At 60.7% G+C, this 18820-nt stretch overlaps 1 protein-coding gene across 1 annotated transcript; it reads left to right on the forward strand.

Moving 5' to 3' along the window:
* Nucleotides 1–18405, forward strand: PWP2 (PWP2 small subunit processome component). The gene is made up of 21 exons (XM_023630265.2): nt 1–165; nt 1329–1441; nt 2587–2681; nt 3100–3199; nt 4136–4279; nt 5194–5329; nt 5643–5875; nt 6274–6417; nt 7171–7241; nt 7733–7869; nt 8436–8584; nt 8766–8913; nt 9242–9392; nt 10415–10595; nt 12353–12500; nt 13094–13202; nt 14564–14629; nt 15561–15779; nt 15935–16085; nt 16363–16437; nt 17781–18405. The coding sequence occupies exons 1-21, from the start codon at nt 148–150 to the stop codon at nt 17974–17976; spliced, it is 2784 nt and encodes a 927-aa protein (XP_023486033.1). The 5' UTR covers nt 1–147; the 3' UTR covers nt 17977–18405.
* The last annotated feature ends 415 nt before the right edge of the window (nt 18406–18820 follow it).

Consider the following 18820-nt stretch of genomic DNA (forward strand, 5'->3'; position numbering starts at 1 on the left):
TGGGGCTCCGCCTCGGGCGGGGCGGGGCGGCTCCTCCGGGCCGCGTGGGGCGCTGTGGCGCGGGGCCGCGTCCGCCCCGGAAGTGCTCGCTGCTAGCCGGCTGGCGGGGCGTGGAGGCTGCGGGGCGGTCCACGTGCAGCTGCCGGGATGAAGTTCGCGTACCGGGTGAGTGAGGGCGCTGGGCAGCCTGGGGCCGTGCGCTGTATTGTCCCGGAGCCCGGGGGGCCGGCAGCGGGGGCCGGGGGAGGGACCCCGTGGGCCCGGGGTGCGGGCCGCGCTGTCACTCCCATGAGGCTGAGGGAGGCCGGCCTCGAGGGCAGCAGCGGTCCCGGCCTGGACGGAGGGTCCCGGCTGCAGCTGGCGCGTTGAGGACCCAGCCGCGCGGAGCGGGCTGGGAGCCGCTCGGGCCGGACCCCGTTTTCCGGAGGCCGCGTGAGGTCTGTCAGAGCGCGACGTGGGGAGGACTCAGGGACACACGGCCGGGGGGTGCCTGCCGCCGCGACCCCAATGGCGGCCCCTCCCCTGCAGGCTGTTCTCGGGCGGCCCCCCAGCTCCGCCCCGCACCCCCTCTGCCCACACCTGTTCTTGGGATCTCGGCCTCAGCGCCCTGCCCCGGGACCCTCCTCCGTCCCCACCCAGCTCCCCGCCGCCGCGCTCTGTCCTCTGGTCCCCTGCTGTGCGAAGTAGCCTCACTGGCCTCCCTGCTTCCCCTCCTGCGCCCACGGCCGATCGCTGGCCTTCAGTACTCGGGAGTGGGAACCCCCATGCTCTGCTGGAAACCTCGCTGACCAAGCTCCTCCCTGGCTCTCCGCCCTGCTGGCCTGGTGGCCCCTCCAAGCTCCTCCTGGCCCACCCTCTGAGATACCTCTCCCGCCCGCTGTGGGGTGTCTGTCTTCAGCACCACCCCGCTCTTTGATTCTCTGTCTCTCCACTGCCCGCCTGTGGAGGTGGGATATGAGGGCGCTGAGGGCAGAGATGGGGCTCAGGGAGTGCTCACATTTGATGGCTGTACTCATGGATTAATTACAGAGCGCTCGTCATCTTTGCTGCTTTTCTGAGACGTGGGTCCCATCCTCTCCTTCCCCGGTGGATGCCTGCTGTCTGGAGGCTCCCCCGACACCCCGGTGCCCCTCACCTGCTGCACTTCTTCCTCCCTCTTGCTCAGGGCTGGGCTGCATGGGTGCCCAGGAAGTGTCCCAGGGGATGGCCGGGGACCCTGCAAGCGGTGCTGCACCATCCCCTTGACCAGAGGCCTCATTCGGCCCTTGTCCAGGGTTCTGGAGACTCTGTATTTTCTTGGTGTTCAGACAGCTTTGCTTTCTTTTCAGTTTTCAAATTTGCTGGGGACCGTCTATAGGTGTGGAAACTTAAATTTTACCTGTGATGGCAATTCAGTCATCAGTCCTGTGGGAAACAGAGTCACTGTATTTGACCTTAAAAAGTAAGTACCCTAAAATGACGTTAACAGAGTGATTGTTGTAATTTGCATGTGAAAAACAACGGTGTTTTCCTAACTTTCCTTTTAATAGTACCCTGTTAAGTCAGGCAGCCTGAAGGAGGGCTCTGGGACCTTCAGTGGTGTGGACGGGCCAGTGGTGGAACTGGCCCAGAAGTCCCGGTGTCTTCCTTCTGGTCCCTCAGCTAAACCTCGCGGATCTAGGAGTATCTAGGTCTTTGACATTACCTTCAAGGTAGAAATCATGAGTCACTGAATTGTCTGGGAAAAGGTGCCCAAGAACGTGGACGCCGCCTGTCCCTTGTGGTCCCTCCTGCTGGATGAGCACGGCGCTCGCCCAGATCAGTTCTGCGTGCAGATTGACTCTTTCTTGTGGATGAGCGCGTGGTGAAGGGGGAGGACTCCTGGTCGGGCTATCACCCCTTCCCAGACGTGTGCAACCTGGGTGGGATCCTCCTGTCACAGAGGCACCTGGGTTTCTGTCCCGCTCCACAGGCCTCGGTTTTTGTGTCTGTAAGATGGGACAGTAGTACGTGCCTCCTCAGTGAGTTGCTTCCTGCAGTGCCCATGCAGGGTGTGCCCAGGGCCGGCTGCTGGCTTGGTCTTTTCCAGTTAGTTTAAATGACCTCTGATGGGGCTTTCTAGAGTAACCACCGTATGTTCGTTGAGGAGAAGTTGAGGAATAAAATAGTAAAGAGCAAAATTAGAATCTAAGCCAGTGGTTGCTTGTTTTTCCACTTTTGTGCATTTTCCCCTTTCTGTATAGTTTTACAGGGATGTGCTGTCCTTGTGGTTAATCTCTCCTGTTGGATAGTTAGCTTGTTTCTAGTTTTCTGACTTTATACCTTTGCAGAATCCACTTGGGATGCAATCCTCAAAACAAACCTGACATATCTAAAACCCATCTTTAAGGTCTTTGATATGCTTTGCCCAGTTTTCTCCAGGGTCATTGTCTTATTTCCTCTCCCTGCAGTGAGGAGCGGGGGTGAGTGATGAGCTCTGGCCCAGGGCTCTGATGGGACAGGAGTGGGTGTGGCACAGGGACCAGTGAGCTGGTGGTCCGAGCCCGGCCCAGCCTCCTCATCTGACAACGCGAGACCAACTGCATGGTTCTGGTTTTTGTCTCTCAGCAACAAATCTGACACTCTGCCCCTGGCCACTCGGTACAACATCAAGTGTGTGGGTCTGTCCCCGGATGGCCGCCTCGCCATCATCGTCGATGAAGGTAACTGCCCTCCTCTGAGAGATGGCGATTCAGGGTCATGACTGATGGCACCGGCTGAGGGTGGACGTGGCGGGCCTCAGGGTGACATGAGGCCGACGCCATGTCCCAAAGTGGGGGGGTCTAGGCCGCATGGTCATCTCCCCCGGTTGCTTCCGTGTCTGGGGCCCTGGGGGGCTTCAGGATGAGGGCGTGTGTGCAGGGCATGGATGTGCCAGGGCGTCCTCGTTGGTTGTGCGCTGCTGGCACGTGAGCGCTGGCTCCCTGTGCCGTGGGGCACACGTTCCGCAGTCCTGATGCCTGCAGTGGAAACGTGTGGAACCTCACTGTGTCTCGGTTGTACCTGTGCAGTGAATCTGCTGCCTGGGGTGGGCTGTCACGTCTGGGAGGACTGCGTGATTGCCACGCGCCCTTCCTGCAGGGGGGAACGCGCTGCTGGTCAGTCTGGTCTGCAGGTCCGTGCTCCACCACTTCCACTTCAAGGGCTCTGTGCACAGCGTCTCCTTCTCCCCTGATGGCAGGTAAGGGCCTCTGGGCCTGGGGCGGGGAGCTGTTGAGGTGCAGACTCTGTGACCCGCACGGCGGGGCTGGAGCCAGCTCGTGTGAACCTAGAGGTCTCTTTCCACCCAGCACTCACTGTGGGAGCCTGTGCCAATGCCTCGTCTTGGCCAACCACAAATGGCCCCGAGCCGAGTGCTCCCGCAGGGTCCAGGCCCTTCTCCCCCACTCAAAGGCAGATGTTCACACCTCCAGTGGGAGGTTCTAAAAGTTCTGATCCAAACCATCTCCAGAGCAGGTGTGGCCCTCAGAGGGTCTCCCAGCCTCCAGACAGTGGGGCCGTGGAGGATCCACCACTGCCAAGTGGCACAGACCCCTGGCTTCGATGTCCACAGTGAGGAGGATGTGTGGGGACAGGGGCCTGGCCAGACTCAGCCCTGCTCTGGGTTCAAGGGCCTCAGGAGACAGGGCTCGTTCCCAGGTTGATCAGACCCCGGCTGACCCTGATGTGCTATGGAGGGGGTGGTTCTGGGTTTTAGTCAGGAGCCCCCACCCCACGGCCACACTCAGAAACCTCTTAAGAGTGGCACCTGAGGCAGCGGCTGCTCCTTGGCACCCGTCACGTGGGGCCAGTGTCTTCCTTTGGGTTCCAACCGGGGCTGTCTGAGGTTGGCCTGGCCTCGAGGACCACATCCCAGGTTGATGGGCGTGCCTGAGGGGCCTCTGCTCTGGGCAGAGGTGTGGCCGGGCCCAGGGTGCTGCAGGGTCTGTCTGCCTGTCCTTCTTCAGCCTCGTCCCTGAAGGAGAAGCGGGGACTTGGGGCCAGTGAGAGGCAGGTCCCCAAGGTTGCCTCGTAGGAAACTGGCCCCAGAGCAGGAGAGCTGTCCTCTCAGGGGCTCTGAGCTGGTCTCAGGGTCTCCTTGGTGTTGAATATCGACGGGCCCCCGTTTCCATGGCAGGAAATTCGTCGTCACAAAAGGCAACATCGCTCAGCTGTACCATGCCCCTGGGAGGAAGCGAGAATTCAACGCGTTCGTCCTGGACAAAACCTACTTTGGGCCGTACGATGAGACCACGTGCATCGACTGGACAGATGACTCCCGGTGAGGCCTGCAGGGCAGGGCTCGGAAGGGAGGCCTGTAGCCAGCCTGGTGTTTGACAACGCTGGGTGGCTCTTGGCGCATGCTGAAGTTTCCTTTAGAAATGGCCTCTCATGGGCCTCATGTGGGGCTGGATGCAGGGCGGGCTCCGGGTTGAATTAGGTCTGCCCTGGCCTTAGTCACGGGAAGCCAGAGTGGGATCTGGACCCTGGCGAGGAACGCTGTCAACCAGTGCATGCAGCCTGGTTTGTGGCCCCAAACATCCAGAGCAGCTGTGGCATCTCCCCTCATGGGTGCTTGGGGAGCACTGCAGCCCCATCCTCTCATGACTGCCATCTCTAACCATCTGGAAAGGCACCTGGGAGTGGCTGGCTTTTTCTCAGCTACCCCGAGTTCTGTGCGCAGGGAGCAGCAGGGGCTGGTGGTGGGGGCTGATTTGTACGTCACACCAGCTGCCACAGTGGGGGGACACAGCCCCCAGGCAGCACGCAGTGTGTCAGCAGGAGACAGCGGTCCCACTCCTGGGACGGTCTGTGGTACAGGGGCAGGGTACCCAGCGGCCAAGCCTTCCCACTCTCAGCGAGGCTGGGCCGTCCCACCTCTGTCCCTGTTTACGCCGTAAGCAGAGTTCGATCCGATTCGGGTCGGGGATATGAGGAGCAGGCTCCCAGGTGGCACCCCACAGGCTCGGCGGTCGGTTCTTAGGGCTCCCCTCAGCTGCCCTGCTGTGAGGCACTGCTTTGTGAGGAAGGATGGAGACACATGTGCATTGAGGCTCATGGTCCCAGGAGAAGCACAGAGAGGAGATGCAGGCTGGCAGACCCAGGCGTGTCCCCGTCTGCCACCCTGGGGCATCCCCTCTGTGCTGGGGGGCCTCAGCTGTGATCCTGAGCACGAGCTGTGTCTCCTCCATCCAGGTGCTTTGTGGTTGGAAGCAAAGACATGTCCACATGGGTGTTTGGGGCCGAGCGCTGGGACAACCTCATCTACTACGCGCTGGGGGGACACAAGGACGCCATCGTGGCCTGCTTCTTCGAATCCAGCAGTCTGGATGTACGTCCCTGCACCCAGAGCCCCCAGCCCACTGGCATCTCTGGTCACAGCTGCAAATGCGGGATGCACCAGGAGGCTGTGGTGCTGGGCCCTCCCCTGGGGCCCCCGGGGGCCGTTCTCAGGCCACCTGGGGGTATTTGGGAACTGACGGTGGCTGCTGGCTCCCCGTCGGGAGTTTTTTCTCCCAGTGCACAGGGGCAGGCCTTGGCGGAACTGGTGACACTAAGACAGGGTTCTTGTCCTGGCCTCCTGTGGGCCGGCAAGGGCCAGGGGTCGGGTGCCCACGCCCACACGCAAGTGCTTCCCTTTGCAGCTGTACACGCTCAGCCAAGACGGAGCCTTGTGCGTGTGGCAGTGTGACACACCCCCAGAGGGCCTGAGGCTGAAAGCCCCCACTGGCTGGAGGGCAGACCTACTGCAGAGAGAGGATGAGAATGAGGATGGGGACGAGGACGAGGATGGGGAGAGAGAGGCCACCGTCCGAGGGAAGGCCGCGCCGGCCGCTGAGGAGCAGCAGGGCAAAGTGAAGTACTCTCGGCTGGCCAAGTAGGTCTGCACTGCGGCGGGCCAGCATCACACGCTGGGGGCAGCCGATGCACTCTTGCAGGCTCTCCTGCTTTGGAGGGAGCCGAGCGGGAGGTGGGCAGGCGACGACCTGCAGGCTCGGGGACAGGCCATTTTCCCGTGGGCCCATCCTGGGGATGTGTCCTGGGGACCAGCCAAGAGGCTGCTGGGTCCTGCGCACGGCCAGGGAGGCCTTAGGAGTGGAGAGCCGAGGGGTGAGGAGATGGGCGGTTGCCCTCAGGGCCTGAGAGGCAGTGCAGTCAGCGCTGCCCCCGCGTGTCCCACGTGCAGCCAGGGCCTCTGGCCTGGGGTCCCAGGCAGGCACTCAACGGGGGCAAGAGACCAGCCTGGCTGTCTCGTCGTCCTTCCCGTCTGTTTAGGTACTTCTTTAATAAAGAAGGGGATTTTAACAACCTGACAGCTGCAGCGTATCACAAGAAGACCCACCTCTTGGTCACTGGGTTTGCTTCTGGAATCTTCCACCTTCACGAGCTCCCAGAGTTCAACCTCATCCACTCCCTGAGGTGAGCACCTCTGCTCTGTGGCCTGTGTGGTTTCCTGAGTGCTCAAGAGTGGGAGTGAGTCTGACAGGCCCACGCACGGCATGGGTATGGGCGGAGGCTGTGCTGTGCTGACCTGACTGAGCACTGTGGACGCCTGACCTCGCCTTCGTCCTGGCCAGGCAGGAAGGCAGCTTAGAGTGAACTGGACATTGCTGCCCATCTTTGTCTCAGACCCACGCTCCCTCCCTGGGCTTTGATCCCACAGCGGGATTGTGTCACTTTTCTTTTTTTTTAATTATTTTTACTTTTTTGGTGAGGAAGATTGTCCCTGAGCCAACATCTATGGCAATCTTCCTCTACTTTGTATGTGGGACACCACCACAGCACGGCTTGGTAAGCGGTGTGTAGGTCCATGCCTGGCATCCGAACCCGCAAACCCCTGGCTGCCCAAGCAGAGTACAGGAACTTAACTGCTATGCCTCTGGGCTGGTCCCGCATCCTTTGTTTTTATTTTCCTTTGTTCCTTTCTGTTTATCTTTGGAAGTTAAAATATGGGTATCACAGAATCACGCAGCTTCCAAGTTTTGAGTGCAGGGCACTGCTCTGGGTTTTCTTATGCTTTAACAAAATGAATTGTTTATATCTAGTAAGTGGGCAGGGAGAAGGTGGGTCCGGACGGTAGGGGCCACCTGGTCCTGCCTTCGCCCACCTGGGCCCCCCAGGGTCGGTCCAGGAGGCTCTTCCTTGCTCACTGAGCCCTGCTTTTCTGCTCAGCATCTCGGATCAGAGGATTGCATCCGTCTCCATCAACAGCTCCGGGGACTGGATCGCCTTCGGCTGCTCAGGTTTGTGTGAGAATAAGAATAGAGCTTCTGCTGCAGGACAGCTGCCTGTCGTCCCCTCGGGCACTGGGGACACAGCCGGGAGAGACGCCTTGGGGGGCCTGTTGTGTGCAGAGCGGGTCAGCTGGGTGGCTCAAGTGCGCAGGAGCAGTCAGTGAAACTTCCAGAGCAAGAGCTCCTCTGAGCTGTGAGTCTCTTGTTGCCTGAATCTCGGTCTCCGGCCGCAGCCCCTGGCCTGGGGCCTTGGCCCTCTGGTGGGCCGCAGCAGGTGTCCTGTGTGGCATTCCCACTCTGCGTGCTGGTGATTCAGGAGGTTGACTGTGCTGGGTGCCCTCACTCAGGTGGAGGATGCTGGTGCCTGACTCAGGGTGGGGCAGGGGGTCAGGGTACCAGCGTGAGTCGAGGCCGGGCAGGCCGACAGTCGATAGTGTGCCCCTGTCTGCCCACGGGACGGAGCATCGTGTGCCAATCCCCAGCCCGTGTGTGCTCTGCAGGCCTGGGCCAGCTGCTGGTGTGGGAGTGGCAGAGCGAGTCCTACGTGCTCAAGCAGCAGGGCCACTTCAACAGCATGGTGTCCCTGGCCTACTCCCCCGACGGGCAGTACATTGTGACCGGCGGGGATGACGGCAAGGTGGGGCTGCTGCGCCACGGCATGGGGCTGGCGGATGGCGGCGGGGAGGGATGGATCCTGTCTGTCCTGCCGGCTAGGGTACCAGGTCTGGGCTGAGGGGGGCGCATGGCATTCGTGGCCAGGCTCTGCCTGTAGGGTTCAGCCTGGAGCTTGCGGGCTCTCCCCGCCTCGTCTGGGCTCCCGAAGAGGCTTTTACAGACTTAGCCACATCTGGGTGGAGAGGGTTCGGGGTCTGTTTCCCCGTCATTGGCTCTGGCTCCCGTACACCTGTCGCTTCTTGGCTGAGGGGTCTGTGGTGCTAGCAGCTGCCGTCTGAGGTGGGCAGGTCCTTGCTGCACCTCCTGGGGCAGACATGGAGTCCCTGCAACCCCCCAGCCCTCCCTCACGGGGTGACAGGAGACGAGCAGCGGACAATCTTTCTAGGCCTCAGTGCCCACACGGGGTGTGTGTGTGCGTGGGTGTCTATCTGTGTGTGCTTGGGGCTGGGGGTCCCGGTTTGGAGAGGTGTGTGGGCGTGTGCGGTCCTGAGCCGTGGCTGCCTACCCCTCACGCGCTGCCTACCGCAGGTCAAGGTGTGGAACACCCTCAGTGGCTTCTGCTTCATCACTTTCACGGAACACTCCAGCGGGGTCACTGGCGTGACCTTCACTGCCACTGGCTACGTCATTGTGACCTCTTCCATGGATGGGACCGTGCGTGCCTTTGACCTTCACAGGTGACCCTTCTGTTGGGATGCTGGCTCAGAGCAGCTTCTTCTCTGCAGTGGGCTGTGAGAGAGAGGCTGAGGGTTCCGGGTTTGTCAGGAAGTATGTGGTGTAGATGAATGCAGAGGGTTGAAGCCCAGCGTCTGGGACTTCAGAGAGCCATGCCAAGCAGGACTTTTCTTTTCCCGGCAGGTACCGGAACTTCCGCACCTTCACGTCTCCACGCCCCACCCAGTTCTCCTGCGTGGCTGTGGACTCGAGCGGGGAGATTGTCTCTGCTGGGGCCCAGGACTCCTTCGAGATCTTTATCTGGTCAATGCAGACAGGCAGGCTCCTTGACGTAAGGACGTGGGTCCCAGGAGCCTTGCTCTAGAAGGGGCTGGGACCAGAGGGCTGGGGGACAGGCCACTCACAACGCACCAGGAGGGGCCTCCAGCAGACTGAGGGGAGCGAGTGGGTCAGAGGTCACGTCTCGGGAGCAGGCAGCACTGTTCACATGCGTTTTCTGGCCTGGCCTCCTCTCCCTTCCTTGCGCCCAGATAGAGTCAGCCCGCCTTATCCCACAGCCTCAGGGCACTCAGATGGCCGTGTCTCAGCAGCCACAGCCTCTGTGCCTGCTGTCCGGCTCAGGGCTGCCCACCATGGCTCTTGCCTCTGAACCACTGTAGGTTTTGTCTGGCCACGAGGGGCCCATCAGCGGCCTGTGTTTTAACCCAATGAAGTCGGTGCTGGCCAGTGCCTCCTGGGACAGGACGGTGCGTCTATGGGACATGGCCGACAGCTGGAGAACCACAGAGACCCTGGCCCTGACCTCCGACGGTGAGCTGCACAGTGGGCTTAGTGGGCAGAAATTGTGACCCAGGACGAGGGTCTGGTCTCCGTGCTGTTACCTGCCTGTCTTGGTTGTGTGTCTGGATGTAAACCCAGGACCCCCCACGCCCCGCAGCTGTCAGGATTGGCGGTCAGTCCAGGGTCACTTAGCATTGGACATCCATGTAGGAGAGCGAGCCAGGGGCCCAGGCTGAGCAGGCCTCCTGCCGCTTTCTGCTCTTGCCTGTGGGTTAGCTTGTCCCCAAGGAGCGGCCGGTGCTCTGCTCGGCTTGAGCCATAGGGAGAAGCACGAGGTGACTGTAGGCGGCATAGGAGGCCTCACGGCTCAAGCCGGGTGGGCCCTGCCTCCCGTATCTGTGAGGGGAGTGACCCGGAGCACAGCCAGGCTCTATGTGAATGTCTTGTGACAGCTGCTCTCTCCCTGGTGGCTGAGTTGATAGGTCACGCCAAAGACCAAACCGTTTGCCATCTGGCCCTGTGCCAAACACATTTGCTGCCCCTAGGACTCACAGGTCCCTCCATGTTCTCTGCTTCCCACCGCCCCATCCGGCTCCGGTTCAGGCTTTTGGCAGTCGGTGTCGTCCATTTTTGTGGGGCCTCCGTACTGACCTTCCTCCTCTAGTTAGCCTGTTTCTAGTCTGTCCTGCGTCTCCATCAGAACAGCCTTTGCTGTGACCTCCAAGTCACTGTGACTCACCCCTGCCCGGCCTCTGCTTTCACCCTGCGCCCTCCCACCAGACTGGCCCCTGCTCAGTCGTGCATCCTGGGCGTCCATGGCCCCACCTGGACCCCTTGCCCCCCGAGGCGGCTGGGGCCCTGCTTGCACAAGCAGCCGATGTGGCTCCAAGCTATTCGTGCTGGGGCACAGGCCTCCCTCATGGGGCTGGAGTTTCTCCTCCCCCCGCCCAGACCCGGACCCTCGCAGAGCTGATGATGAGGCCCAGTGAGGGTGGGCCCATCTGCTGGAACCCAGGGTCTTCCTTGGGCCCTGATTTTGCGTCTCTTTTCAGCTCTGGCTGTGACTTTTCGCCCCGATGGTGCAGAGCTGGCTGTGGCCACACTGAACTCGCAAATCACCTTCTGGGACCCCGAGAACGCCGTGCAGACGGGCTCCATTGAGGGCAGGCATGACCTCAAGACAGGAAGGAAGGAGCTGGACAAGATCACCGCCAAGCACTCAGCCAAGGGGAAGTGAGTGCCTCAGCGAGGGCGTGGGGCGTCAGGTGGTGGGCACCAAGGGTGTGGGGCCCGGGGCACTGAGGGCGTGGGGTGATGGGCACTGAGGGTATGAGGTGAAGGGCACTGAGGGCATGAGGCAGGGGCACCGAGAGTGCAGAGCAGCAGGCACTGAGGGCATGGGGCATGGGGCACCAAGGGTGAGGGGCGCAGGGTAGCAGGCACTGAGGGCATAGGGCGCAGGGTGGTGGGCACCGAGGGCGTGGGGCACAGGACAGCTGGCACCGAGGGTGTGGGTCATGAGGCACCGATGGCGTGGGGTGCAGGGTGGCGGGCACCACACCAAGGGTCTGGGGCATGGGGCACCGATGGCGTGGGGCACAGGGCGGCAGGCACCGAGAGCGTGGGGAGTGGGGCACCGAGGGCACGGGGCGGCAGGCTGGGAGCCTGCTCAGCAGCGGGAGCTCTTCCTCCCAGAGGAGACAGGGAAGCTGTGCTGCGGTTTTGTGCGCTGCGGGGTTGATAGATTCCAGCGTCCTCACACACCTTTGGTATTAATGGTGCTGCCGTGGACGTGCAGGGACGAGTTTGTGTGGGCTCGTTTCTAGTTCTCTTAAGTGTGTCCCGAGGAGTGGAATCGCTGGGTGACCACAGGTGACGGTGTTTAAGTTTCTGAGGAACCACCACACTGTCTGCCAGAGAGCCTGCAGCGTTTCACCTTCCCACCAGCAGCATGGGGGTCCCAGGTCCCCACGCCTTCACAGACTCGTCCTGTCGTTTTACATGGCAGCCGTTCTGGTGGGCGTGAGATGGGGGCTCGTGGTTGTGACTCACGTTTCCCTAAGGACTGGTGGTGGTGAGCGTCTTTTCCTGGGCTCTCGGCCGTTTGTGTGTCGGCCTTGGGGAAACGTCCAGCCAGAGCATTTGCTGTTTTAACTGGGCTCTTTCTTTATTGCTGACTTGTTAGATGTGTTAAAATGTGAGCCCCTCATCAGATAAATGATCTGCTGGTTTTTTCTCCCATTCTGCGAGTTGACTTGACTTTCTTGACGGTGTCTTTTAAAGTACTACAGTTTTACTTCTGAAGACCTCCAGTTCATCTCTTGTGCTTTTGGTGTCATGCCTAACAATCCATTGCCTAACTCAAGGTCACTGTCTGAGTTCTGTGAGCAAAGCGGGCGCATGTGCCAGGTTTCTAGTCCTGCAGGACTGAGAAGGCACTCCCATGAGTGGCTACTCGCAGGGCGGCAGGCAGACCGGCCTCCTTTTCATTCCTACTTGAGCCACATGGTCCTTTTGTGAAAATCTCGTACCTTTTGAGAGGCTGTGGCACACGCCCCTAGTCTGGAGAACCCAGTAGAGTGACTAGACGTTGTAAACTACAGGTTCAAAGTCCTGCGGGAGGGGCCGGCCTGGTGGCGCAGGGGTTAAGTGCGTACTTTCCGCTTCAGCGGCCCAGGGATCTCAGGTTCAGATCCCGGGTGCGAACATGGCACTGCTCAAGCTGTGCTGTGGCAGGTGTCCCACATAGAAAGTAGAGGAAGATGGACACGGATGTGAGCTCAGGGCCAGTCTTCCTCAGCAAAAAGAGGAGGATTGGCGACATGTTAGCTCAAGGCTAATCTTCCTCAAAAAAAGAAAAAGTCCTGTGGGAGTTTCAGCCTGAGCTGTGGAGAATGCTGGGAGGGTGGCCTTTGCCCTCTGGAATTTGGGTGGGACCACACATCAGAAGTCCCCTGGTGGCGACAAAGTCCTCCTCCCCTCTGCTTCAGGGCCTTCACCACTCTCTGCTACTCTGCGGACGGCCAGAGCATCCTGGCGGGAGGGATGTCCAAGTTTGTGTGCATCTACCACATCAAGGAGCAGATTCTCAGGAAGAAGTTTGAGATCTCCTGCAACCTCTCGCTGGATGCCATGGAGGTGAGCCGGTGCGCGGGGTCTCCACTGCACGGCCCCACGGGCTCACAGGACCCCAGTGTGGACCAAGTGTGCTGTGGAGGTGCAAGGCTGCTGCTGCGGACGGCCTGGCCCTGCCCCTTGCCCTCCTCGCGCTCCGGCTCCGCAGGATCCGGGGTGGGGCCCCTGGGCAGACTCGCGCTTGCCTGGGTTCACTGCTCTGGCCCCATCGCAGGGCAAGGGCTCCTGTGTGGGCCAGAAGCCCGCCCCTCCTAAGTGTTTCTGGGGGCATGTGTCCTCGCGTGTCCCTGAGGATGTGCAGCCGCCCTGGGTGTCACGCTGACATGCGCTGTGTGCCTCCCCTGCAGAGGCTCACGAGCCTTTCCAGTGTTGAGTTAGGGACTCCGACACCGCTGAGGTGGCAGCAGGGACTCCCACCCGACAGCAGTGGAATCTGAGGGGATGGTCTGCCATGGAAGGGGCTGAGATGGGCTTGTCACTGTCCCTTCTCGGGGTCCGTGTGTCCTGTGCGTGTTCCACACAGGGCTGGGGGCTCGTCCTGCTGCGCCCTCCCCTCCCCTCCAGCTGGTGAGTGGTCCATGGACTTGCCTTTCTAGGAATTTTTGAACCGCAGGAAAATGACGGAGTTTGGTAACCTGGCACTAATCGATCAAGACGCTGGGGAGGAGGCCGGAGTTGCGATACCGCTGCCGGGAGTGAAGAAAGGTGGGCAGAGGGCCGCTCGGGCCCTGGACAGCCACAGCAGGCCACCCTCTCACCTCCTGATTTCCCGGGGCAACAGTGGTTTTGCTCTCTGGCTGGGGCTGCAACAGTTGACGACCAGGTGCTCCCACTACACGCGGGTGGCGCTGGGCCGGGGGCTGGGGGCGCAGGGAGCCTCCCGTGAGTTGCTACATGGCCCGCGGCCTCCTGGCTTGTCTGGCTGTCGGTTTGTTCAGCGGTCAGCGCCCAGCCCTGCACCTCTCACTCCCCCGACATGGGCCACAAGGACTCTGGTGTCAGAGCTGGCAGTCCGGGAGGCCTGAGGGGCACATGTGCCTCACAGGGACAGGGCAGAAGCCTCAGGCCCCTCGGGCCCTGGTAGACCAGCATGAAGGGACAGCCATCCCCAGAAAGCCTGCATGTCTCTGTGCGCCGGCACTGGGCACAGTGTGGGGGTGGCTGCCCTGCCCTGCCCGCCCTGGCCCCTGGTGCTGGCCGGGCCTGGTTCCCTCCAGGCCTGCGCTGACGCATCCCGAGGACTTCCTGACGAGCGTGGCCCCTGCTTCCTCGGGTGTGTGGAGCGGCGGTGCTCAGCCTATATGGAGACGTTCTGAGTGTCTCAGCCTGGGTGGAGACGCTGTTGGCGTTGAGTCTGGGGAGCCCAGGGGCTCTGCTGGACCCGCAAGGACCTGGCCCCAAATGCTGGTCATCCCGAGGTCAAGAGCCCCCAGCAGAGTACTTCCAGGGGCGCACACAAAATGTCATGGCGGTGGCCTCCAGGAAGGGCTCCAGGTGGGAGATGGGCTGAGAGGAGACTGACTTTTCACAGGTCTCCTTTGTGTCATTGAATTTCATACCGTGGGAATAGATTACCTACTTAAAAAGCTAATTTGAAGAGAAAATGCTAGCAAGTATTCACATGACGATACCCAGTGAGAGTGAGCCTCCACTCCACAGAGCTACCTTGTGCAGTCGTGTGGCTTGTGCACTGCACAAAGAGGCTGGCTGAATGGGTAGGGAGGAACTGGAACCACCCTGCCTCGCAGCCCTGGGCTGGGCAGAGACCTTTTCCAAGAACAAACAAGCTGTTTGCTGGCCAGGCCAGATGCACAGGAGAGTGTCTTCTCCAAGGGCTCCTGTGTGGAGGCCAGCAGCACCTATGAGACAGCATCTGAGGCCCCAGCCCAGCACTCGCCTGCTGCATCTGTGAACAGGATGGGAGGGCCAGGGGACAGGGCTGCCATTCCTGATGGGCCCATCGCCACCCCTGGCCAACAACATGCCCCTGGGGTGGCCCTCCCTCTGTTGGGTGAGTGGTGAGGGCTGTGCTGCCCTGTAACTGAGAGCGGTTCCTGTGTCTTCAGGTGACATGAGCTCTCGGCACTTCAAACCGGAGATCAGGGTGACCTCGCTCCGCTTCTCTCCCACTGGTGAGCCCTGAGCAGCGGGTTGTTGGTGCTGGAAGGGGCAGGGGTTGGTCCTGATGGGTGTGAGGGCCTGAGCTTGCACGATGGGCCTGTCACCTCTGCTCCCAGGGACAAAGTCGGTCTCAGAGCGTTTGTCCAGCTCTGGGCCACACTGTCCCCTGTGGGTAAGACGTGGTGGTCTTTGTCCTCGCCAGAGGACGGCTGTGAAAGCTCTTACCTCAGACACACCAGGCTTCGAAACAGGGAGGTGGGCACCTGCCCTGAGCACCCTTTTCGTGTACCAGTCAAGACTGTCCCAGGGGGCTGCCTTGTCTGCCATCCGGCGCCTTGCTCCCCCATCCTGTCCCTCCCTGTATTGAGGGCGTCCGGTGGACTGGTTCTGAGGGGCTGTGGGGGAGGGTCTGTGCCCCCTCGTACAGGTGGTCCCGCAGAGCAGAGCTCCACAGGGCTTGCAGTGGGCTGATCTTATGGTTGACAGTGACACTCTCCAGCACCCATTGAGTGACAGGAGCAGCGAGTGCAGGACAGCACGTGCCCCCACCGGGGGTGTGAGCCGGTTTATTTGCATGTTTTCTCCTGGCATCACGGTGAAGTTCAAAAGTTGGCGCAGAGGCCACACGGCCTGCAAAGCTGAAAATCTTTCCCTTTACAGAGAAGCCTGCTGGGCCTGGTGTAAACCAAGGGGCAGACGTTTGTATATGTGTCTGCTCACATGCACACACAGCAGTTCTGGAGGAATGCCTGTGGAAGTGACCCAGGCGTCCCTTCCAGAGAGGAGCTGGTGGCTGGGAGAGCATAAGAGGAAGACGTCCCCATGTTCCTTTCTGTGCTGCTGCTTTTGGGACCAGGGGAACGTATCCAATACCTGTTCTTCAAACAGTGGGGAGAAGTGAGCATAAATCTTCAGGAACCCTCTTGACTGCTTAATCCCCAGGGCGCTGCTGGGCGGCCACCACCACCGAGGGGCTCCTCATCTACTCCCTGGACGCCCAGATGCTCTTTGACCCATTTGAGCTGGACACCAGCGTCACCCCCGGGCGGGTCCGGGCGGCACTGCGCCAGCGGGACTTCACCAGGGCCATCCTCATGGCCTTCCGGCTCAACGAGAAGAAGCTGCTGCAGGAGGCCCTGGAGTCTGTGCCCTGGGACGAGAGTGAGTGCCCGGGGCCGGGGCCCGGGAGGGGCCAGGAGGACCCTCCGTCCAGACCCAGTGGTCGGGATTCCCGGCCTCTTTGCAAATGCAGGAATCGTCTTTCCTCCTGATTTGATTCTCTGCAGCGTGAGCATGGTTTCCTCCTCTCCTTGCAGTTGACGTTGTCAGCTCCTCCCTCCCGGAGTTGTATGTGGAGAAAGTGCTTGAGTTTTTAGCTTCATCCTTTGAGGCGTCTCACCATCTAGAATTCTACCTCATATGGACTCAGAAGTTGCTCATGGCGCATGGTCAGAAGCTGAAGTCCAGGTATGATGTGCTCACATGCTCATCCATGTGTGACTTCTGTCACTTGATCAGCTGGTCCCTATAGATAAAGAGGGAAACTTTACATTGCAAACACCGCGTGAAGTGAGGCCAGATGCAAACAGGATGTGAGGCGAAGCCTTTACAGGCCACAACGGTTTGAGGTGAAGCTTTTCCACGTGTACACAGTGTGAGGCGAGGCCTTGACACAACGAACACTGCGGGCGACGGGGCTGTGGCGTCCCGTTACTGCCGCGCACTCAGGGGCGTCTCCTTGCAGAGCGGGGACGCTGCTGCCCGCAGTGCAGCTCCTTCAGAAGAGCATCCAGCGGCACCTGGACGACGTCTCCAAACTGTACGTGTTGCGACGCGGCTGGTGGGTGGGGCGGGGCTGGCGCTTTGTGCTGGCTCCCCCGGGGCTGCTCCCTGCGTCGTCTGACGGGACAGGAGGTCCCCGTGTTGGGGGTGCTAGCTCCCTCGCTGCCCCGAGCCAAATACGCCTGGCTGCCGCATGGTGGGACAGATGGCCCGTGTCAGGCGTGTCCTGGGTGGAGGAGAGCTCTCAATGATGCAGTAGAAGAGGCGGTGCGGTCAGGAGCCCCGTCCCCTGTCCCCAGGTGGCTTCCTGATGGTTCAGGCACTTTCTGGCCCCTCCCTTGAGGCCGAGCAGCCCATGAAGGCCCCACAGCGTGGCCTCTCCTGAGGGTCACCGTCCCTGCTGTTGGCGGGGTGTGTAGAGAGCGGTGGGGTCCGAGGCGCTGAGTTCAGGATCGGTGGCCAGGTGCCCCAGCTCGGATCCTGAAGGTCTTCCCCTGCTCTTGACTGCCCGCTGTCCACAGGCGGAGGCCTGTGTTTGGGCCCAGTGGTCCAGGGTCCTCCTGCCTGTCCGTGGCTGGTTCCTCTGTCTTTAAGAGTCCTGAACCAGGCCTTCCTCCCTAACTTTTCTTCCCGACTCTGCCATCTGCTGGGGAGAGCCTTCCCTTTGTTGGGGCCTCCGTGACTCCACAGAGCTCTGTCCGAGAGGCTGGGCACCTCCTGTCACCCCTCATTTCTTGGTGCTCCCGTAGAGGCAGTCTCCCTGGACCCCGGCATCGAGGGCTGTTGCTGATGTGTGGGCACAGCTGGCTCTCGTGTGTTGATCGGGGGGGCTCCAGCTATGCTTCCAGACCTAGAGTCCGGTTCAGAGTTCCTGCACGGGCGGTCGCACCGCTTGCACACTCTGTGGTGTGCTGCGTTTATTCCTTCCTCGCGAATCCTTTCACCTTACAGTTCATTCTCACCAGCGAATTTCTGCGTTGACATGATGGTGTGACTTCTCCCTTACTCTGTCACTGTGGGGAACTAACTGACTCAGCATGTTCCTCTCTGCTCCAAAACGGCCCTGGGCTCCGCAGCGGTCCCTTCCTCCGGGGTCTGCTGGGCCTGAGTGGCGAAGCCAGAGACGGGCAGGGGCAGTGAGGACAGAGCAGAAGGGATGGATCTCACAGTCAGGTCCTGGAAGGCCTTCGCTGCTCCAGAGCCAGGAGGGTGGCCGGGCAGGGACATGGGGAGGAGAGAAGTGAGGCAGGTTGGGGCTCCTACAGCCTGTGGCTGGTTTTTCTCTGAGTCCCGGTGGTGGTTGGTACGGGCGAGCCGGGCTTTTCACTGGAAGGATGACTGTGTTGCTTTTGCCGACATGATTCCTGTGACCTTCAACAGCTGCGACTGGAACCGCTACAGCATTCAGTACGCTCTGGCCGTTTCCAAGCAGCGGGGCATGAAACGCCCCTCGGAACCGCTGGGAAGTGAGGAGGAAGCAGGCGCTTCTGACGACGATGACGATGACGACGACGACAGTCTGCACCTGCTCGGAGGAGGACACGGGGGCGAGGATGAGGACGGGCTGCTGGCATAGAGCCACCATGTTTGCAGTCCCGCTCATTTCGGTTAAGACCCCGAGAGTTGGAACTGAACCGCACTGCCTGGGCCCGGGACGTGAGGGGAGGGCAGCCCAGAAGTGTGGCAGTGCTGTCGCCAAGGACTCGCTCCTCCTGTAAGAGCCAAACAGGCAGCAGCGGCAGAGCAGGCCGACCATCCCCAGCCAGCGCAGGCCCGGCCCACGGGCCTCGGGATCCAGCGGCGGTAATGAAGATCAGGGATGGTGTCTGCTGTTGAAAACGCCTTCCAGAGACGAATGGGTTCACATTGATAGACTTTGGATGAGAGTTATTTATATTTTTGATATGACATTTTGATGATAAATTTAGGGATGAAAAAGATGGGGTTTTGTAAAATGCAAGTATGAATTAAGTCTAAACTCTGAACTAAAAATGTTTATAATATATCCTGGGTGTGGTTGACATGCAGGGGGATCAGGGCCACCTGCCTGCTGGCACCTCCATGCCCGGGGAGCAGGTGAGCAGGGCAGATGGATCGCCGGCCATGTGCCCGCCCTCACAGCCCCCAGCCTAGGCCGCCTGCCCTGTAATCTCCTACACAGGGTCGGGCAGGAGCATCTGCCTGACTCTGACATCAGAGAGGGACGTGCAGGAGCCTGGGGCTGGGACCGGATGGTCCTCCTGGGGAGCTCACTTAGACCTGCCTGGCCAGCCCTGCACAGGCCACACAGGGGAGGAGACGGGCCGCTCTGCCCTTCAGTGCCCCTCGGGAAGGGTCCCTGTGAGAGTGTCTTGGACCAGCTTCTCAAATATAGCCAGGCGCCCGGTCCCTGTGGCTTGGGAGCAGCAGCCTCCAGTCAG

Source organism: Equus caballus, chromosome 26, assembly GCF_041296265.1.
Source record: "Equus caballus isolate H_3958 breed thoroughbred chromosome 26, TB-T2T, whole genome shotgun sequence".
In the NCBI taxonomy this organism is placed as follows: Eukaryota; Metazoa; Chordata; class Mammalia; order Perissodactyla; family Equidae; genus Equus; species Equus caballus.

Bases quoted from the DNA above. Each gene is read 5' to 3' on its own strand.
- PWP2 (XM_023630265.2), top strand. The intron at 1,442-2,586 runs GTAAGTACCCTA...TTTGTCTCTCAG, and splicing joins ACTGTATTTGACCTTAAAAA to CAACAAATCTGACACTCTGC. The intron at 10,596-12,352 runs GTGAGTGCCTCA...CCTCTGCTTCAG, and splicing joins AAGCACTCAGCCAAGGGGAA to GGCCTTCACCACTCTCTGCT.